Raw genomic sequence first — 16949 nt, 5'->3', positions numbered from 1 at the left:
AAGAAAGAGCACAAAAATTAGAGCAAAAATTAGAGCAAAAATTAGAGCAAAAAATTAGAGCAAAAAATTAGAGCAAAAAATTAGAGCAAAAAAAAATCGCGTACTTGCGAAGAAGGTGATTAATCCTTCCTCACCAGGGGTCGAACCTGGAATCTCCCGCTCACTCTACCTTTGCAGATGTCGTAGGCGGACGCCTTGCCATTGGGCCATAAGGAATCGCGTTAGAAATTACGTACTTCAAGAAACCTATAGCGCTAAGTTTAGCAGTCACGTGGAGCCCTTCTAACTAAATTTTACTGCTTTGTATTGTTATGTGATTGTTAAGTCTCTCTCGAGAGCACTCTTGCTTTCTTTGACGAGAAGCGAAAGAGGCAAAATTTTTGTCATCGGCATACCGTTGATGATCAATATAGACCAAGATTTCACGAAATTGATCTATTTACAGACAAACAATTTCTTTTGAGTTAGAAAACAAATTACTTAGTTACAACAGAATAAAGTTATTGCTGTCGAGCGCTCTCGGCTGTCACCATCAGAATGATTAGGGTTTCCTGTACAGGCCAGAGAGCGAATACGAATTCGGGAGACCCTAACTCAGCGAGAATGTTAGCGAATCCGAGTTCGCCCACACTAAACAATCCGACGCCGCCGTCGTTCGGCTTCTTCGCTCAATAATCTCTGTTACCTTTATCTACGCCCCACCTACCACTCGTCTCTCTTTATAAATTTTGCACCGGTTCTTTCCCCCATCTTTTGATATAACTTTTTTGTTTGTTTTTAATAGCAAGATGTCTACCGCCTTTGTACCCCAGAAGCAGAACCGCGCTCAGGATGCGCAATTCAAAGATGCTATGCATGGAAAAGACTCCACCTCGCGTACCGGCTTCTTATCTGCCATTAGCAAGAATGATGATGCACAGCAGGCTGCCGTTGACGAGTACTTTAAGCATTGGGATAATAAGCGACCCAGTAATGAGACTGAGGAGGATAAAAAGGTCTTTTACCTATTTTGTCCACTTATCTGTTCTCGACTAACTCTCTTCAGAACCGTTTGAGCGAGTACGCGACTTTGACCAAACATTATTATAACTTGGTGACCGACTGTAAGCAGCCTGGTAAAAATAATATTTTTTTCATGTCTAACCATTGTTCAGTCTACGAGTACGGTTGGGGTGCGTCATTCCATTTCTCGCGCTTTTATAAAGGTGAAGCTTTCAAACAGTCGATTGCCAGGTAATTTTTCTGTCTATATTCCAGGTTTTCCAAAACACCGACTGACTTTTGCAGACACGAGCACTATCTTGCTCTCAAAATGGGATTGTCCCAAGGAATGAAAGTTCTTGATGTTGGATGTGGCGTTGGAGGTCCTGCTCAGGAAATTGCGCGTTTCACTGAGTGCAATATTACAGGTTTGAATAACAACGACTATCGTAAGTTTCATTCGAGTGCAGAAGTCTTCATATAGGCTAATTGGTTTTTGTTTGATTCAGAGGTTGAACGTGCCAACAACTATGCGAAAAAGCTTAATTTGGAGAAACAATTGAACTTTGTTAAGGGTGATTTCATGCAAATGGACTTCGAGCCTGAAACTTTTGATGCCGTTTACGCCATTGAAGCTACCGTGCATGCGCCCACCTTAGAAGGTGTTTACGGTGAAATTTACAAGGTTCTTAAGCCGGGCGGTACCTTCGGTGTTTACGAATGGGTTATGACCGACAAGTATGACGAGTCGATTCCAATCCACCGTGAAGTCTGTTATGGTATCGAAATTGGTGATGGTATTCCCAAAATGGTAAAGGTTGATGTTGCCAGAGAAGCACTCAAAAATGTCGGATTTGAGATTGTTCACGAAGAAGACTTGGCGGAGAAGGACGATGAGGTGCCTTGGTATTATCCTCTGAGTGGCGAGTGGAAGTACTGCCGGACTCTAGGAGATGTGGCCACTATTTTCCGTACTAGCTGGCTCGGAAGACAAGTCACTATGAAGTCTGTGGGCTTGTTGGAGAAACTACATCTCGCCCCTCCCGGATCTCAAAAAGTGACTGAAGCTTTAGAAGAGGCAGCTGTTAATTTAGTTCTAGGTGCAAAGGTATGTTCTATAACTGTGAGATCCAATATCTAGATGAGGTTTGCTAACGCTGATTTGCCACAGTTGGAACTTTTCACGCCTATGATGCTCTTCGTGGCCAAGAAGCCTCTTAATGCGTAAGAAATATGCTCTATTCGTTGGTTCTTGTAAGAGTAGGCAGTTTGGGATATACTCGTATTGTTTTGCCTTGAATTGATTTTTTAGTATTTAATAAGTCATATTCCAAAGTTCTTGCGCCATTGGTTGATATCTTCGGAGGGTTCATATAGTTGCTACCCTTTCTGTTCATTAATAGTCGGATATATAAAAGGTCATATAACATCGATACTTTTAAGTATAGACTGTCGTAACTCATCGATTCCAATTGAAGATTTGGAAGAAGTCGCGAATATATGTTCTGAGGCAGAACGCCCATGTTCGACCACAAATCTTTGTAGCTGGTGACGCATAGATGAATCAGTGCCCTTCTCGGACTTCGTTCTGTTTTTATCCCATTTGGTGCCCACAACGTGCCAAGCTACGTTGTACTGATTAAGAAGGCTAACCACCATCAAGTCTGTTTTTTTTATATGAACATTTGAATCGATTAGAAGATAAACCACTCGCAAAGTTGATGTTGAGCGAAGGTATTCTTCGATAGTAGCGCCTTGCTGATTCGTCGATCCATAGCCATAACCCGGTAGATCTACTAAGACTAGCTCCCGCTGTGATGATGATTTTAGAGAGAAAGAGTAAAAAGTGAGAAATTTGGTACTGCCAGGCTTTCTCGAGGATTTAAGGTGAGTCATTGACTTTTTACTATTGGGCCACAGAAGTGACTTCAGTAGGGATGACTTCTGAAAACAAGACAAAATTCAGTTATAAGATCAACAGACACACTGGCATATTACATACCCCCACATTGGTTCTACCTATCAACGCAATCTATAATATTTGATTAACGATATCGCCTTAGAAAGATGGAGAAACGCACTTGAGGTGTGGAACCGAGATCTGGAATCTCTTCAAATGTTCTTGCAACCCCTATAAATTCCTTTGTAGCAATTGCAAATATAGACCGAATTTTAGACCGTTCAGCCGGTGATAGGCCCGAACTAAATCGGCAGTGTGGAGCAAACTGATTCAAGCAAGCAGATTTATAAGTAAATGAACACCGGCTAAGTTTCATTGAAATTGTAGAAATATACGTCTATCATGAACTGATTACTACCAAGACAAATATAACTCTTTGCTTAGAGTAGCGGCTGCTGAAATGCAAAATGCAGTTTGGAGTTTTACGCACAATTTGGCGAAGTAGATTTGGAATTGTAGTAATAATTATTTTCCACATCAGGTGATTCATTTTGCCTCCTCTCCCAATCTTCGAACTGAAGAAGCAAAATCAATCAAAGAAAACTATATTCATGAGCAATATCTCGATATAGTTGTCGATCCCGCAGTTGTGTATCCGTCAAATATAAATGTCCTTACAGAGAAATTTGGAAAATATCAAGAATCAGGAACAAACCACTCAACTACAGCCATCTATCCAGACTCAGTCGCATAATAATTCCAGTCAATTTCATCCGATTATACCGATCGACGAGGAAGCGTATACAGACTCAATTTCACGCATATTGAAAAGAGATTATTTTCCGGATCTTGTGATTTTGAAGTGTAAAAATGCTCATCTTGATGCTTTGGCAGCGGGTGATGAAATACGGGCGGCAAGGCTGCAAAGGAAGTTAGAGCGCTTACAACAGCCTGATGGCGTCCGACGTGAATACATCCATAGAATAAAAAGGAAACAAAGGGAGAAAAAAAATGGTCTAGGAACCCAAGATGCACAGCAGGCTACTCCGTTGCCTCAATCTCACTCTGATATTCGAGCAGATACTCCGCGTCTGAATGAGAATGTGGCAAGCGATAGCCTCTTCTCAGATGACGAGACCGATGGATCAGACGCAGACATACCTGATAACTTCTTGTTAAATACTGCTGAAAATTCTGGACCAAAGTCGTATCCATCCTTGTCCGAATTGCCTGATGAATCTCTGTCGCTGGACCAGTTTCAAGGAAAATATACATCAGAGGATAACAAGTCATTCAGTGATTTGATTTCCGGCATAAACAACGCAAACAGACAGAAATATTCGTGGCAATGGAATGGAAACAAAATTACTGGCCGAAGAGGAGCCGATTTTTTAGAGCTCAAGCCTATGATTGACGAGGATCAGTCTTCTACTACTGCTTTAGTTTTGGCCGCAGACAATCGCCCGAATGCCCCGCAGGTGAGAATAAGTGGTGCTCGGAACGGACTGCTATTCAAACCTACAACTGGGCATTTACTCCCTTCAGCAATAGCGGCTGCAAAGCTTAAAGAAATCAAGAGATCGAATACCCGACTTGATCTCGATGAAACACAGGACTCAGGGTCTGCAAACATTACAGAAATCCAGTCACCACATGATATGCGTTCTTCCGTTTCGAGTAGTTCCCCCAGTGTTCGTGGCTATTCATTTGTCTCAGGGGCGCCATCACCTTCACCCTCAGAATTAGGGGTCCCTCCGATGACCTGGGGAAGCCTGTCTGCTACTCCTGTCAAGTCGCGCTTTAAAATGGCTGACACGCCTAAAAGAGACGAACTGCATCACAAGATAGTTTCTCAAAAATCTAAGCGGGCAAAACGCGAAAGTGATACTGCTGCGAATAGGATAACTAGTGCGATTCCAAAATTCAACACTGGTCGCGACGTTCGGCGAGCGATTCTGACTCCAGCAGGGCAGAGGCTATTAAGCCGTATCTCCAGCTCTAAAACTAACCTCGGGGATCTTTCACGTCAGAGAGAATCCTCCGAACGTGATGGACTGTCAATAATTGCAAAGCAAAGAGATTCTTTCACTCCGAGAGCTAGCAAAGAACATTAGGCATTTTAATAGGATTGCGCGGTTAATGAATGTATCACTATTCAATAATTATCTTTGTGGAACCTTTAAGTATAGGGCATTGGCCTTTGTATGCCTAGCATGCGTGAACGTCGCTATACTACTTACGTCTTACAACTGGATGATTTACTAATCTTAATTTAACTTGCTGTCGCATCACTTCATTTACAAATCTGTCCAAACCAACAAAAATTTCGCTGCAACTATAATTTGCCGTTGCTTATCATTATTATACCGATCAAAAATTTAAACGCTCACTAACACTCCTCCCTTTGCGATTGATATATCCAGCAGTCGTACCTCGCTTAGATATAGTCAGTTCGTTCTCCTTTCCGTTCCCAAACATCCCTCCCAGTTTTCGGCTCCAGGAGGAGCGACGGCTATCTACTTGTATGCTATTTGAGACACTAAGAGGAAGGTCTATTGAGATCGATTCATCGCTGATTTCTCTAGAATTTTGCTCGCGTCTCTTGTGCAATTCATCGACAGCACCATGCTTGTAGGTATCCTAGAAATTTATAGTTAGCTTCATGTTCACAGCTCTAGATGGACTCATAGTTATAACTATACCTTTTGCAAAGCCGATACATTGATGCCTGAACTGTCACGAAATTTCAGCTGAGAGAGAAGATTCTCATTGAGTTTTTGCTGGAAATTGTGCGCTCTTTTCTCCAGCAAATCCAGTTCTTTGGTGCGCGATGTAACAGTCGCTTCTAATAAGGCCAACTCCTGTGCCATTCTAGCCTTTTCTTGTCGGAGATCTTCAATCTCACCTGTCAATCGTGCTTGTTCGTCAGGCAAGTAAGTAGTAGAGCGAGCTGCAGTTTCCATAAAATTGGAATAGATGTCAGGCAATAGTGACAAGGGTTGCAAATTAGCAGATAGCGTTTTTATATCATCCGCAACGCTGTCTAATTTACTATAGAGCTGAGGACTATTTTGGGTGATCGATTCCGAGCTAGAGATAGTAGTTGTTTTGATATCTTCGAGGGTGGCAGTCAGCGCACTCAATTTCTGTGTAGACTCTGTCTGAAACAGATCAACACTCTGAACTTTGCTCTCAACCAGGGAAACATGGTCCTGAAGAAGACTCTGCACACTAGAAAGTATCGCGTTGCCAGTATCAGTCATTCTTTCATCAATATGATTAAGACGACTGTTCACGCTCTCAAACAAAGGTGAATTTTCCGAGACATCGATTTTTGTTAGCGATTCTGCGACCGCTGTTTGAGTTCCAGATATATTTTTCAGCATCTCAAAGACTTCTTCTTTGTCGCCTGCCAGTTTTTGCATCTGATCAGGTAAGTTCTTGGTCATCAAGTCGCGCAGCTGGCAGGATATATCCCACAATCGTTTGTCTCGATCTTTCATCTCCTGGAAATTTCTGGAATTAGATGCCTCTACAGACTTCAGAGCAGGAAGCAAGTCGCTGAGCTCATCTTGCTTCAAATTCTCACTAGTAGTTTCACTAGCGGCCGAGCATGCTAGCAAAATTTTGTTGAGAGACTCAGATTGACCACCCATTAATCGTTGCATTTCGCCAATATGAGATTGAACTAGGCTCAAAGACTGATTGTCACTTCCATCAGTTTTAATTCCTTTGATCGCCTGATTTTGATTTTCAAGATTTACGCTTAGTTTGCCGATGCTGTTAAAGAGATTATCAACAGTATCTTCCAGACTCTTCACTTGTTGATTATATCTGGCCCAGTCTCCACCCTTCAAATCATCTCGAAGATATTTTTTGATATCTTGAGCAACTGACTTGGGCGAAACCGACACTGCATCGACTATGCCACTCAGTTGGTTATTCAATATGTGCTCTGTGTTGAGGACTTTTTCACGCAAAGATACCAGATCGCCAGCATTATCTTTGGATCTTCGCAAAAGACTCTCAACTTCTTTTTCAGCCTTTCTAATAGTATAATCAGACGACTTGATAGTTGCATCAATATCTTTTAACTGTTCTTGTATTTTGCTGACGAGCAATAGTATGTCAGTGGCTTGGACACTATCGAAGCCACCGTATCCTTGAGATATCGGCCTCAGTGTAGGTCGCATTGGTGATCCATTTCGCGATCTCAAAGAAGAACTAGAAAGCTGGTTCCCTCTTACAGGTGATGCTAGATTTTGTGAGTCCGGAGCAAGTGGTAGAGGAGGAGGACGTCTGTCAGGGTCCGATGAATCCCACCTAATTTGAATATTATATCAGTATCATTAGTCTCTTTGTTAATATGAAAAAGAAAGTTCTAACATCGGTATTGTGTTCAATGACAAAGATGAGTCAGAGTGCTTTAATATTGGTTGTGGGGGGCTCATATTCGAAGCCAAAGAGGTGCTACTGTAAATTCGATCAATATGCCGGAGATGTAGTGATCAATCTCGTTTATCGCAGCAATAATACTAAATAACCCTAATGCTCTTAATGCTCTTAAAGCAAGGTGGTAAGATGCCGTCCTGACTGTGTACACAACTAAGTATTGCTGGCTGTATGCGTGAATGTTTCGCGGCAGTGATTTAATTGGACTGGCAAGTTTCATTTGTTTTGTTTACGCCTGTGCGCTTATCCTTCGTTGGCCTGGAAACGGAACGATTAACGTTTTATCACGTGATAGTATTAGTAATAAACAGATAAGCGATATTAAGACTAGATAGGGTTAAAAACGCAGTCACGCAAAGCTCCTCTACTGAACCCTATATCGACAACACTGGCATCGCAAATCTGACTGGGAATTTCATTGACTTCAGCAAGCTGAGTATAGTCATTGGTACGCACACAGTCTTGACAACCGCAGTAAGCATGGGTTCCAAATTTTTGAAGCAGGGCAAAGTTGGTATGATTTAATATTTATATATGGTTCTGTTGTATGTATATTGTTTTACTGACTGCTTGGTTATAGCCATTGTTGTCAACGGTAGATACGCTGGCAAAAAGGTCGTAATCATCAAGCCACAGGACGACGGTACTAAGAGTCACCCATTCGGACATGCTCTTGTTGCCGGAGTTGAGCGTTATCCTTTGAAGGTCACTAAAGGAATGGGATCTAAGAAGGTCGCGAAGAGATCGAAGATAAAGCCCTTCATCAAGGTTGTTAACTACAATCACTTGATGCCTACTCGATACACACTGGATCTTGAGTCTCTCAAGAGCGTCGTTACCAACGACACTTTCAAGGAACCATCTCAAAGGGAGGATGCTAAGAAGGCCATCAAGAAGGCTTTTGAAGAGAGATACCAGGTAAGATATCTTTTGACTACGATTTATAGTAACGAATTTTAACTGGTTGTTACAGAGCGGACGAAACAAGTGGTTTTTCACCAAGCTGCGCTTTTAAATTAACAAATGAAAAGTTTTGTTGTCGTTGTAAATTGATAGGATTGGGCTCACCGAAATTGTGGCTATGTTTATAAAATACTATATTTCATTTCATGAAGAATATATTCTCTAGCTATACACGTATCCAGCTCCGTATCTACAAACAAGATACGACCAATACAGTAGAAACAAAAGTTGGTCGCATCAAATGCATAAACAGCATCAATTATCTAGTGAAATATTGAGCGAAGCTGCGATGTGTGGTTCGATACATGTCTTATTATTCTTTCAAAGCCACGCCAAGTATATGCTTCTCTCTTTCCTTGCTATAGGGAACAGATCCTTTCTTGCTTCTCCTCCGAACATTTTCCTCTTTTCTTTCCCTACTTGCAATCTCGATTTTCATGATATCAGTAGCAGTTTTGATATGAGACGGAACATGACGATGCCGGCTAATTCTGCGGATTTCAGGCATGTTCTTATATCTCTCTTTTAAAGCCGCATCATATTCAAGTTTTGTTCTCTGGCGAGCTGATTGTGCACCAGATCTAGAAGAAGCTTCGGAGCGCCATACTCTGATATTTCCTTCGTCAGAGCCAGATAGAATATATTTCGCATCCATTGTAAACTTGACGCAAAATAATCTTTGCATTCGTTTTGTATGATACACATCACGCGAATGGCCATCTCTCACCCTGAATATCCGCAGAGTTTTATCATAGGAACCTGTCACTAATTCTTGTCCTGTGGGTGAAAAATCCACATCCATTACCGCAGCCACATGATTCTTGTAGACGTTCAGAGACCGAGTAAGCTTTCTCATGTCATATAAATAAGTATTGAAATCTTCATTCGCTGCAGCAAATACGAAGGCTTCCATTGGATTCCAAGATATCGCATTCGAACGCATAGACGTAACTAGTTTCTGAACCGGCGAGCTTGACCTTGTGTCGTGAATAACAATAGATCTGTCGCTGCCTGTAGAAGCCAAAATAGATTGCTCTGACTGGTTGAACTTGACAGTATTAACATTGTCAGCTCCCCAGGATAAGTCAGAAATGGGCTTAGAGCGATTCAGATCCCAGACTTCTACTTTTGACGATGATGTGGCAAATGTAGGTCTGGACCGATGATGGTCAACCCCCGTAAAGCCACTCGATCCAAGAAAGGTCTTCAGAGGCACAGAGGAGTCAGGAGCAGATACATCCCAGAGTTTGACTGTGCTATCCATCCCGCATGACAATAAATTTCCCTCTAGTGTTACCGTAAGACCTTTGACTATACCTTTATGTGCAGAAATGGAGGCATGTTGATCTCTAGAAGTTAAATCCCAAAATTTGACAGTTCCATCTCCGCTTCCACTAGCTACTGAATTTATCTTTCCAAAATCTTTTGCTAAGGAATAGACACCATCGGTGTGACCATTCCCTAACTGGCCCACAAAAGGTGCAGCAAAGACAGATTCCTGGCAAATAATAAGTATGCTTGCAAACAGAAGATCCCATACTTGAACTTACCAGTTTTGTGGCATTAAGAGCACGCGTATATTCACGAGCACGTTCGAAAGGATGAAGACTGGGGTCCAGATTTCTCGATACTCGTGAAATCTCAGTGCTGCGAGCCGGTAAGTAAGTATCAGACGAGCGACTAAGAGTTTTTATGATCTGGCGTTAATTAGTATTTGAAACATAACAAAGTAGCAAACTTCGTCGGCTATACCATCGTGATTTTCTAAGGCCCAATCAACAGGTCTAGCCAGTTAATAAAATATGGCTGTTGCGAACTTAATGAAAAAACCCAAGTGATAAATTGTAGTTTTTGATGTTTTTGCCGTTGTGAGATATATTTTCTTCGCAGAGTTCATTGGGACTTTTTCTACAACTTAGTTTTTAGATTACTCCTAGTTATCAAAAATAATCACGTGATAAATTGCTTTTAAGAGCGCGTAAACAAAGCAAGGAGTTCAATTAACGGAGCGAGAAATCAGATACATAGCTTATATTATTACAAAGAGTCCGCTGACTGTCTCGCTATTCCATGCATTTCATATTCTCTGTTATACTGACTGATATCTATCAATTTTAATGTTGGAAGTCGGCAGTGAAAGATATTGCAACTTGGTAGCTATCAAATAAGTTTTGTTCTGTTTTCACTGGTATCAATTTTGATAGCAGGAGGGCAGTCCCGTATTTATCTGCATGGGTATAAAAAAGTATCTCGGCATTCAGATCTTTAAAATGCTGTGGTTCCAACGATTTACTAATGTGATTTCGCTAATCCTTTAGTCTTTGGGTGGTATTCCAAGATATCGCTGTAGAAGATTGTGAGTTCTTTCTAACTAATACGTGTATTAAATAATTTAACAATGGATATGCTAGGCGTCTCACGTCTTGCCGAAGAAAAGCTGCGAACTGATGGGCGTAAATTACGTCTAGCTATTGACGGAAATCTCTGGGCCTTTAAAAACAAGACTGCTCGATCTGAAACAAACTCCGACGGGTCTCCGAAGCATATCGAGAAAACGATATGCTTTCGCAGACTTGTCGCACTTCTCGGTGCCCATGTGGATGTTGTATTTGTATTTGATGGCGATGATAAGCCACCGTTTAAACGCAATAAGCGCGTTAGATCGGCCTTCATATCTAATCGTAACTGGATAAAGGCTTTAATAAGGAATTTTGGGTTCGAAATCATAGATGCGTTGGGTGAGGCCGAAGCAGAGTGTGCATGGCTCGAAAGAAATCGACTGGTAGATTTTGTTGTCACGGATGATGTGGACGCTTTTATGTTTGGCTGTCGTAATTTGCTCAGGACTCTATCCCCAAGCGGACCCGGATCGAAAGAGTCACCCGCGGCAATATTTTCCAGTGTCTATTCGATCGGAGAAGAAAACATGACTATTACGGTACCAGGTATTGTGCTCGTTGCGATGCTGTCTGGGGCGGATTATTGTCCAGAAGGTGTCAAGAACTGCGGAATAAAGACAGCCCTGGAAATTGCAAAGGCTGGATACGGTGAAAAACTTCTTGAATGCCATTGGGATCCAGAATCTGTAAAACTTTGGAAGGCAGACCTAGCCAAAGTTTTAAGATCCAACAAAAACAGTCAGTTTTCCAGCAAGCACTACGCTATTGTATTCGATGAAAGCTTCCCTTCCAGAGAGCTCTTCGAATCCTATTTGAAGCCTGCAATTTCGAATTCAACTAAGCCTATAAATTGGAGTTCAACCACTAATATCGAGAGCCTATATAGATTTGCGCAGACATACTTGGCCTTTGACTACGCCCAATTTGCAAAATACTTGGCACCTGCACTTCTGGTCAACCGGCTATCAAGAGATCTGGACAGTGGTTTGTTAGAAGTTAATGGCACTCGTTGTCATTATCGATTGAAAATCTCCGAAATTCGTTGGTCCATAGATCCGTTTGAAATTGTGAAGTTGGATGAAGAGAATGCGGAGCATATCGCAGCTAGCAATTCGAAACCACAGAGAATATGGATAGCCGACTATATTGTTATGCGCTCGAACAGCGCGAGGAAATTAGTCATGGAATACAGGGCTTCTGTTACAGGGAGGAAAAATAAATCGAAACGACTACTGGCGCAAAGCTGTACGTTAGCTACGTTCATCACTGCTGATAAAGAAAATCACAAGCCAGCGACAGCATATCCTGAACCTCCACGCACACCAAGGTCAGTGATACAACATTATATATGCATATGTAATAACTGACACTGATTATAGATGCAAACCAAGTATTTTATCATCACCCTCGGCATACCCTGAGTCATCATGCACATCAAGGTCAGACGCAACTTCTCAGTTGTTTGCGTTGTATATGCATCTGTGGCGACTAACACCTATTTTATAGACTCAAGCTCAGTATTACCCCAGCACCTTTATGCACTACCAATATAACCTTGTCGCCAACTGTTGTCAATCTATCGTCATCGCCGCCTGTTATCAATCTGTCATCATCTCCGCCATTATCCTTATCTTCTTCTCCTGTGTCTCCCTCTCATGAAGACATCTTTAACGATCCTCTTGATTTTAGTGATCGTGATTAGCACTCACTCTTTACATTGATCAGTTTTCCTGTTGCATGCTCAGCTAACTTTGTAGCAATTCTACAGACTTTATAATTAGATTTTGATGCATTTATAAAATAGTTACTACTAACATCGACATTAAAATGGCTTCAACTTTTTTGCTAAGTCTCTTTGCTTCTCCAATGCTGTTATCCATGGATTCCCGCTATCGCCCATCGCCTGATACTGAGAGTCACTGTCACCAGCCAATATCCCCCAAAATTCTCCGCCTATTCTTGCCAGTGATTGGGATGCGTAAATGGTTTGTAGATAGAGTGACGAATAAGTAGATCTATCCGAAATAAGAGGCAAGAAACTGTCAATGGTGCGCTTCAGATCAGCAGTCACGACGAATATAAATGACGACAGTAATTGCTCGCCACCGTCCACTAGCACACCTTTCCGGAAGCTTGAAAAAGGGGGTTGGGTCTGAATTTCGGAGTCGTCGATGATACTTGCGCCTTCTTTTGGGAAAATAGAGCGAAATCCTACCACAGCTGCAAATACAAATTCTCTGAAGCATTCAATATATTTCTTTAAATATTTTTCTGGAAGAGACTGTAACGGCTCAAGAGACTTTAACTGGCTTCGTAGGTGAATCGAGCGCGACAAAAGATATATATGTTGAAGCTCCAATGTTGAATTTGCAGAGGATTGAAATGGTTGCAAACGTTTTAGGTACGATATCACTTTTATAGCTGTGGGAAGCTGTACGTTTTCCCTTAATAATTTCAAAAGTAAAGTGGTCATTTCCAAGAGAGCATTTTCCACCTCATTCTGTATCATCATGAGAACTTTTGCGTTGCGATATCTGATAGTCAATCGTCTGACATGGCCGACTAAATCCAAAGCCTCGGCGTAATACCCATTTCGCACACATGTAAGAATTAATGTTGGCAGTTCAAGAATATCTAGAATTTTATCGACGTTGGATAATAAAGTTGCTGACGCTCCGCGATCATTTACTGGAGAGAAGTGTGCAACGCTCATCTCCAAATCAGGAACGACTTCTGAAAGATAGGGCACAGCGATAGTTAGGGACTCAAATTTTTGAGTAAATGATTCAAGAGTAGATGAAGTTGAGATTAGATGTGGACGAGACTGAACGGCTAGCTGCGTTAAAGATTTGTCAATGGCCTGAAGACTCGAGGACAGCTGAACAGATTCAACAGACATAGATTCGGTCGAAAGTCCACGGAGATGGTGAAAATAATCGTCGGAATCATGCCATGCTTGAATTTGCTCAAGAACTTCAGCAGGAATACTATCAGATATGACATCTATCAAAGAATCCATGTTCTGTAAATAGTGTAGCGGCGCCAATTCTAACAAGCGACTGAAATATTGCTTCAGTAAACTGAGCGCGACTATCTAATATATATTTCGTTTCTCTCAATTCATCGACCTTCCAAACGCATAATCGAGAGTAATTTCAAAATCTCGATCCAATCTTGGTAGCAGTAGCTTTAAAAAATAACATTATTTGAAGCTGAAGGAACTATGCTGCATGGTTTAAGGTGGGTGGTACGCGATGCTATGCGGCGCTTTGCGAAGGGTACGGTTGCAAGCCGCATCAGTGCGAATATGGCATAAATGCATATACACTCACGTTTTAAGATATGAGCGGTTGAGGGCGTTGTTCCGGCCATATCTCAAGTGCCACTATCAATCAAGGTGGCCCGAGGGTGTCTTCAATCTCTCTCTATCCGGCTTCCCTCGTTATTGCGGTTTCTCTCCCCATCCAACTACCTGAACTTGGTAAGCAGCTTTTTTCGACTTACAAGTGCTAATATTAGCTCAATATATATTTTTAAACGCTTGGCATTTAGTGGAATTGCAGCTGACTGGTCAAGAACCGACTTCTAGTTTAGTTTTTTTTCTCTTTGACTACTCTTGTATAAGATGGAAGGCGTCTTTTTCAACAACGATAAGTGAGTATTTTCTCGTATTCTAAGTACCTCTATAATGGACTTGTGATAATATATTTATGTATGAGAAAGACTAGCTAACTAGCTCCTGTATATAGCGGCTACATCGAAGGAATTGTACGAGGTTATCGCTCAGCTCTTTTAACTGGAGCCAATTATGCCAATTTGACCCAATGTGATACTCTCGAGGGTAAGACAGCAATCGTTGCAATTTTTTGTCAGCATACGTCTTCTTTCTAACACTCAATATAGATCTGAAGTTACAGCTCTCCGCAACCGATTACGGAAATTTCCTTGCCAATGTTCCTGGCTCTCTTTCAACTTCCATCATCGCCGAGAAAGCAAATGAGAAGCTTATTGAAGAATTTCGTTACATTCAGAAGCAAGCCGTTCAGCCTCTCAGTAAATTTATGGACTTCATTACTTATGCTTACATGATTGACAACGTTGCCTTGCTAATTACAGGAACTCTTCATGAACGCGATACGCATGAATTATTGGAGAGATGCAATCCTCTTGGATGGTTTGAATCACTTCCTGCTTTGTGCGTTGCGACTAATGTTGAGGAGTTGTACAATACTGTATTGATCGATACTCCTCTGGCGCCATACTTCAAGGACTGCTTATCGGCCGCCGATTTGGATGATCTCAACATTGAGATTATTCGCAACACACTCTACCGAGCCTACTTGGAAGATTTTTATGCTTTCTGCAAAAATCTACCAAACCCCTCCAATGAAATTATGGCTGCTTTACTCGATTTTGAGGGTGATAGACGTGTAATCAACATCAGTCTCAACTCGTTTGGCACAGAAATTACTCGAGAGGAGCGTCTACAGCTTGCCCCTAAATTTGGAAAGCTGTATCCTCAAGGAACAGAGGCTCTCGCATCCGCTGATGATATTGAACAGGTATGATTTGTTACCTGAAAGCTGCTGTGGTAGATCAAGCTAATCATATCTTTCTTAGGTTCGTATGACTGTGGAAGCCGTTGGTGACTATAAGGGATTTTTTGATACCTCGAACAATAAGTCGTTGGAGGATCATTTTTACCTACGTGAGATGGAACTGTGCAGAAATGCTTTTACTCAGCAGTTCACTTACAGTGCCATTTGGGCGTGGATTAAAGCTAAGGAACAGGAGATCAGAAACATCACATGGATCGCCGAATGCGTAAGTTTTGCCGATTTTTGAATGCTAGTCTTGCCGGTCGTTAACAATCTCTCCCCGCAGATCGCTCAGAACCAAAAAGAGAGAATCCAGAATTACATATCTGTTTTCTGAGAGATGTTTTTGTTTATAAACTCAATTAATAATTGTTTACTGCTGAAGCAGAAAGTCATTCTTTTAAAAGAAGTTTGTCATGGTGAATGTTTAAAATTTTGTTGGTCGAATATTTGAGTATTTAATATTTGAGTATTTAGTATTCATTTCATGTATTATATATATGATATTATATATGATACTGCAGTAATTATAATTTGCTCATGATCACTGTAGACAAATGAATTCTCTAATGACAGACCACGCTCAAGTGATGGTCATGAAGATAGAGAGATGGATAGTCCGAGTGCTGATAGTAAAAGACAGTGAGAGTTGAGCATCCAGTAAGATGACTAAACTATAGCTGGTTGAAGTTCCATGTCAACCATGTAGAGGTTGTAAGGCTGCACTATTCCATTATTAAGGTTGGTCTCTGCCAATGGCAATAATAAATATCCTGCAGCTTTATACCTGGCTTTTAAATACATTCGCAAACTTATTGGTACTACAATTGACCTTGACAAGTTTATACCATAGTGCACATTTCCTCACTTGGCCTCTTTGGTTGGTATTCACATTCCCCAAAATTAATATAATATAATGGACAAGCTGTCAACTGTGAAGCAAGTAGAGTATCAATATCTCTGATCCATATTTTATTCTTACAGGAAGTGAATCATGTCACCATCTTTTACATTTATGCTAATAATGTATACAATCATAAAGGAACAAAGTTACAAAGTTTCAGTTTCCAGACACATTATGAAACTCTGTATATGCAGAAAAACCTAAATATAATTTGATAATGATGAGTGACATCTCAAATAATGGCCATTTAATTCAGACTCCTGCAGTTCCAAGTTGATTCTTACTGTTCTCCTGGACCAAAATATTATCAAATCATTTGTGTGGTAGACTAAATGAGATTGCCAACCCTACTAAGTTATAACAGACACTCTGACTTATCCTCAACGTCTTCTATTGTACAAACTTCTGTTAGCTGCAAGTGTTGAAATTGTGTTTCAATGTCAGTAAGTAGTAGTCTATGGGTTAAAATGGGGCGGAAGGTTTTACAAATCAGAAGTCTTGTAAATACAGCATTTCAGTGGAAGAATCAGACATAGAAAAGTTGATAGACTTTATATCCATGTTGATGAGAGCACTCCTTGAGGGGTTTGTGTTTAAATTATTATTATTGCTGTTAATTGCTACTGGAGCTGGAGATATGGATGGTCACAATATATAGGCAAAATAAGAGCTATTTTTAAAGACCTATTCTTTAGGACTCCTTGCTGAGCCTCTTCCTGAAGTTCTCTAGAGCCTTGCTAAGCCCTCCCTAC

General features: G+C 41.1%; 9 protein-coding genes and 1 non-coding gene across 10 annotated transcripts; 5 read left to right on the top strand and 5 right to left on the bottom strand.

The window, feature by feature from the left end:
* Nucleotides 1-125: 125 nt before the first annotated feature.
* Nucleotides 126-216, bottom strand: V2V93DRAFT_t40. The gene has a single exon. It is a non-coding gene; the product is annotated as a tRNA-Arg (tRNA).
* A 387-nt stretch (nucleotides 217-603) lies between these two features.
* Nucleotides 604-2400, top strand: V2V93DRAFT_370480 (S-adenosyl-L-methionine-dependent methyltransferase). Its single transcript, XM_066910280.1, has 6 exons — nucleotides 604-995; nucleotides 1046-1103; nucleotides 1155-1233; nucleotides 1288-1430; nucleotides 1491-2089; nucleotides 2153-2400. The coding sequence occupies exons 1-6, from the start codon at nucleotides 789-791 to the stop codon at nucleotides 2207-2209; spliced, it is 1143 nt and encodes a 380-aa protein (XP_066765204.1). The 5' UTR covers nucleotides 604-788; the 3' UTR covers nucleotides 2210-2400.
* V2V93DRAFT_370477 (P-loop containing nucleoside triphosphate hydrolase protein) lies at nucleotides 2218-3757 on the bottom strand. The gene is made up of 3 exons (XM_066910279.1): nucleotides 3063-3757; nucleotides 2984-3013; nucleotides 2218-2925 (listed from the first exon to the last, which is right to left on the bottom strand). The coding sequence occupies exons 1-3, from the start codon at nucleotides 3255-3257 to the stop codon at nucleotides 2401-2403; spliced, it is 750 nt and encodes a 249-aa protein (XP_066765203.1). The 5' UTR covers nucleotides 3258-3757; the 3' UTR covers nucleotides 2218-2400.
* Nucleotides 3362-5194, top strand: V2V93DRAFT_370475 (nuclear protein DGCR14). Its single transcript, XM_066910278.1, has one exon. The coding sequence runs from the start codon at nucleotides 3550-3552 to the stop codon at nucleotides 4993-4995; it is 1446 nt and encodes a 481-aa protein (XP_066765202.1). The 5' UTR covers nucleotides 3362-3549; the 3' UTR covers nucleotides 4996-5194.
* Nucleotides 5179-7074, bottom strand: V2V93DRAFT_359199 (uncharacterized protein; the record flags this gene model as incomplete). The annotated part of the gene is made up of 3 exons (XM_066908084.1): nucleotides 5179-5216; nucleotides 5314-5521; nucleotides 5584-7074. The coding sequence occupies 3 exons, from the start codon at nucleotides 7072-7074 to the stop codon at nucleotides 5179-5181; spliced, it is 1737 nt and encodes a 578-aa protein (XP_066765201.1).
* A 689-nt stretch (nucleotides 7075-7763) lies between these two features.
* V2V93DRAFT_370471 (60S ribosomal protein eL27) lies at nucleotides 7764-8467 on the top strand. Its single transcript, XM_066910277.1, has 3 exons — nucleotides 7764-7847; nucleotides 7914-8251; nucleotides 8307-8467. The coding sequence occupies exons 1-3, from the start codon at nucleotides 7814-7816 to the stop codon at nucleotides 8346-8348; spliced, it is 414 nt and encodes a 137-aa protein (XP_066765200.1). The 5' UTR covers nucleotides 7764-7813; the 3' UTR covers nucleotides 8349-8467.
* V2V93DRAFT_370468 (WD40-repeat-containing domain protein) lies at nucleotides 8434-10169 on the bottom strand. Its single transcript, XM_066910276.1, has 3 exons — nucleotides 10049-10169; nucleotides 9847-9993; nucleotides 8434-9794 (listed from the first exon to the last, which is right to left on the bottom strand). The coding sequence occupies exons 1-3, from the start codon at nucleotides 10049-10051 to the stop codon at nucleotides 8610-8612; spliced, it is 1335 nt and encodes a 444-aa protein (XP_066765199.1). The 5' UTR covers nucleotides 10052-10169; the 3' UTR covers nucleotides 8434-8609.
* Nucleotides 10170-10694: 525 nt separating this feature from the next.
* On the top strand, nucleotides 10695-12397 carry V2V93DRAFT_359196 (PIN domain-like protein; the record flags this gene model as incomplete). Its single annotated transcript, XM_066908083.1, has 3 exons — nucleotides 10695-12022; nucleotides 12075-12134; nucleotides 12202-12397. The coding sequence occupies 3 exons, from the start codon at nucleotides 10695-10697 to the stop codon at nucleotides 12395-12397; spliced, it is 1584 nt and encodes a 527-aa protein (XP_066765198.1).
* A 68-nt stretch (nucleotides 12398-12465) lies between these two features.
* V2V93DRAFT_370462 (oligomeric Golgi complex subunit 8) lies at nucleotides 12466-13928 on the bottom strand. The gene has a single exon (XM_066910275.1). The coding sequence runs from the start codon at nucleotides 13712-13714 to the stop codon at nucleotides 12518-12520; it is 1197 nt and encodes a 398-aa protein (XP_066765197.1). The 5' UTR covers nucleotides 13715-13928; the 3' UTR covers nucleotides 12466-12517.
* Nucleotides 13929-14085: 157 nt separating this feature from the next.
* Nucleotides 14086-15826, top strand: V2V93DRAFT_370459 (V0 complex, c/d subunit of ATPase). Its single transcript, XM_066910274.1, has 6 exons — nucleotides 14086-14176; nucleotides 14272-14349; nucleotides 14445-14536; nucleotides 14599-15257; nucleotides 15316-15519; nucleotides 15580-15826. Exons 2-6 carry the CDS (start codon nucleotides 14321-14323, stop codon nucleotides 15628-15630), a joined length of 1035 nt encoding a protein of 344 aa, XP_066765196.1. The 5' UTR covers nucleotides 14086-14176; nucleotides 14272-14320; the 3' UTR covers nucleotides 15631-15826.
* The last annotated feature ends 1123 nt before the right edge of the window (nucleotides 15827-16949 follow it).

This window comes from Kockiozyma suomiensis (genome assembly GCF_038497685.1).
Source record: "Kockiozyma suomiensis strain NRRL Y-17356 unplaced genomic scaffold V2V93scaffold_8, whole genome shotgun sequence".
NCBI lineage: Eukaryota > Fungi > Ascomycota > Lipomycetes > Lipomycetales > Lipomycetaceae > Kockiozyma > Kockiozyma suomiensis.
Note: the sequence above shows the minus strand (reverse complement) of the source record. Positions and strands in the feature narration are given on the sequence as shown.

What these genes read in the sequence shown, in the direction of transcription:
- V2V93DRAFT_370471 (XM_066910277.1), top strand. Translation starts at nt 7,814, where the DNA reads ATGGGTTCCAAATTTTTGAAGCAGGGCAAAGTTG. An exon ending in TTTGAAGCAGGGCAAAGTTG is followed by an intron (nt 7,848 to 7,913) that starts GTATGATTTAAT and finishes GCTTGGTTATAG; the next exon opens with CCATTGTTGTCAACGGTAGA. An exon ending in CTTTTGAAGAGAGATACCAG is followed by an intron (nt 8,252 to 8,306) that starts GTAAGATATCTT and finishes TGGTTGTTACAG; the next exon opens with AGCGGACGAAACAAGTGGTT.
- V2V93DRAFT_370468 (XM_066910276.1), bottom strand. An exon ending in CTCTTAATGCCACAAAACTG is followed by an intron (nt 9,795 to 9,846) that starts GTAAGTTCAAGT and finishes ATTATTTGCCAG; the next exon opens with GAATCTGTCTTTGCTGCACC.
- V2V93DRAFT_370475 (XM_066910278.1), top strand. Translation starts at nt 3,550, where the DNA reads ATGTCCTTACAGAGAAATTTGGAAAATATCAAGAATCAGGAACAAACC.
- V2V93DRAFT_370477 (XM_066910279.1), bottom strand. Translation starts at nt 3,257, where the DNA reads ATGAAACTTAGCCGGTGTTCATTTACTTATAAATCTGCTTGCTTGAAT. An exon ending in ATCTCGGTTCCACACCTCAA is followed by an intron (nt 3,014 to 3,062) that starts GTGCGTTTCTCC and finishes CAAATATTATAG; the next exon opens with ATTGCGTTGATAGGTAGAAC. An exon ending in TAGGTAGAACCAATGTGGGG is followed by an intron (nt 2,926 to 2,983) that starts GTATGTAATATG and finishes TCTTGTTTTCAG; the next exon opens with AAGTCATCCCTACTGAAGTC.
- V2V93DRAFT_370480 (XM_066910280.1), top strand. Translation starts at nt 789, where the DNA reads ATGTCTACCGCCTTTGTACCCCAGAAGCAGAACCGCGCTCAGGATGCG. An exon ending in TTCAAACAGTCGATTGCCAG is followed by an intron (nt 1,234 to 1,287) that starts GTAATTTTTCTG and finishes TGACTTTTGCAG; the next exon opens with ACACGAGCACTATCTTGCTC. An exon ending in TTTGAATAACAACGACTATC is followed by an intron (nt 1,431 to 1,490) that starts GTAAGTTTCATT and finishes TGTTTGATTCAG; the next exon opens with AGGTTGAACGTGCCAACAAC.
- V2V93DRAFT_370459 (XM_066910274.1), top strand. Translation starts at nt 14,321, where the DNA reads ATGGAAGGCGTCTTTTTCAACAACGATAA. An exon ending in CCAATGTGATACTCTCGAGG is followed by an intron (nt 14,537 to 14,598) that starts GTAAGACAGCAA and finishes CACTCAATATAG; the next exon opens with ATCTGAAGTTACAGCTCTCC. An exon ending in CCGCTGATGATATTGAACAG is followed by an intron (nt 15,258 to 15,315) that starts GTATGATTTGTT and finishes TATCTTTCTTAG; the next exon opens with GTTCGTATGACTGTGGAAGC.
- V2V93DRAFT_370462 (XM_066910275.1), bottom strand. Translation starts at nt 13,714, where the DNA reads ATGGATTCTTTGATAGATGTCATATCTGATAGTATTCCTGCTGAAGTT.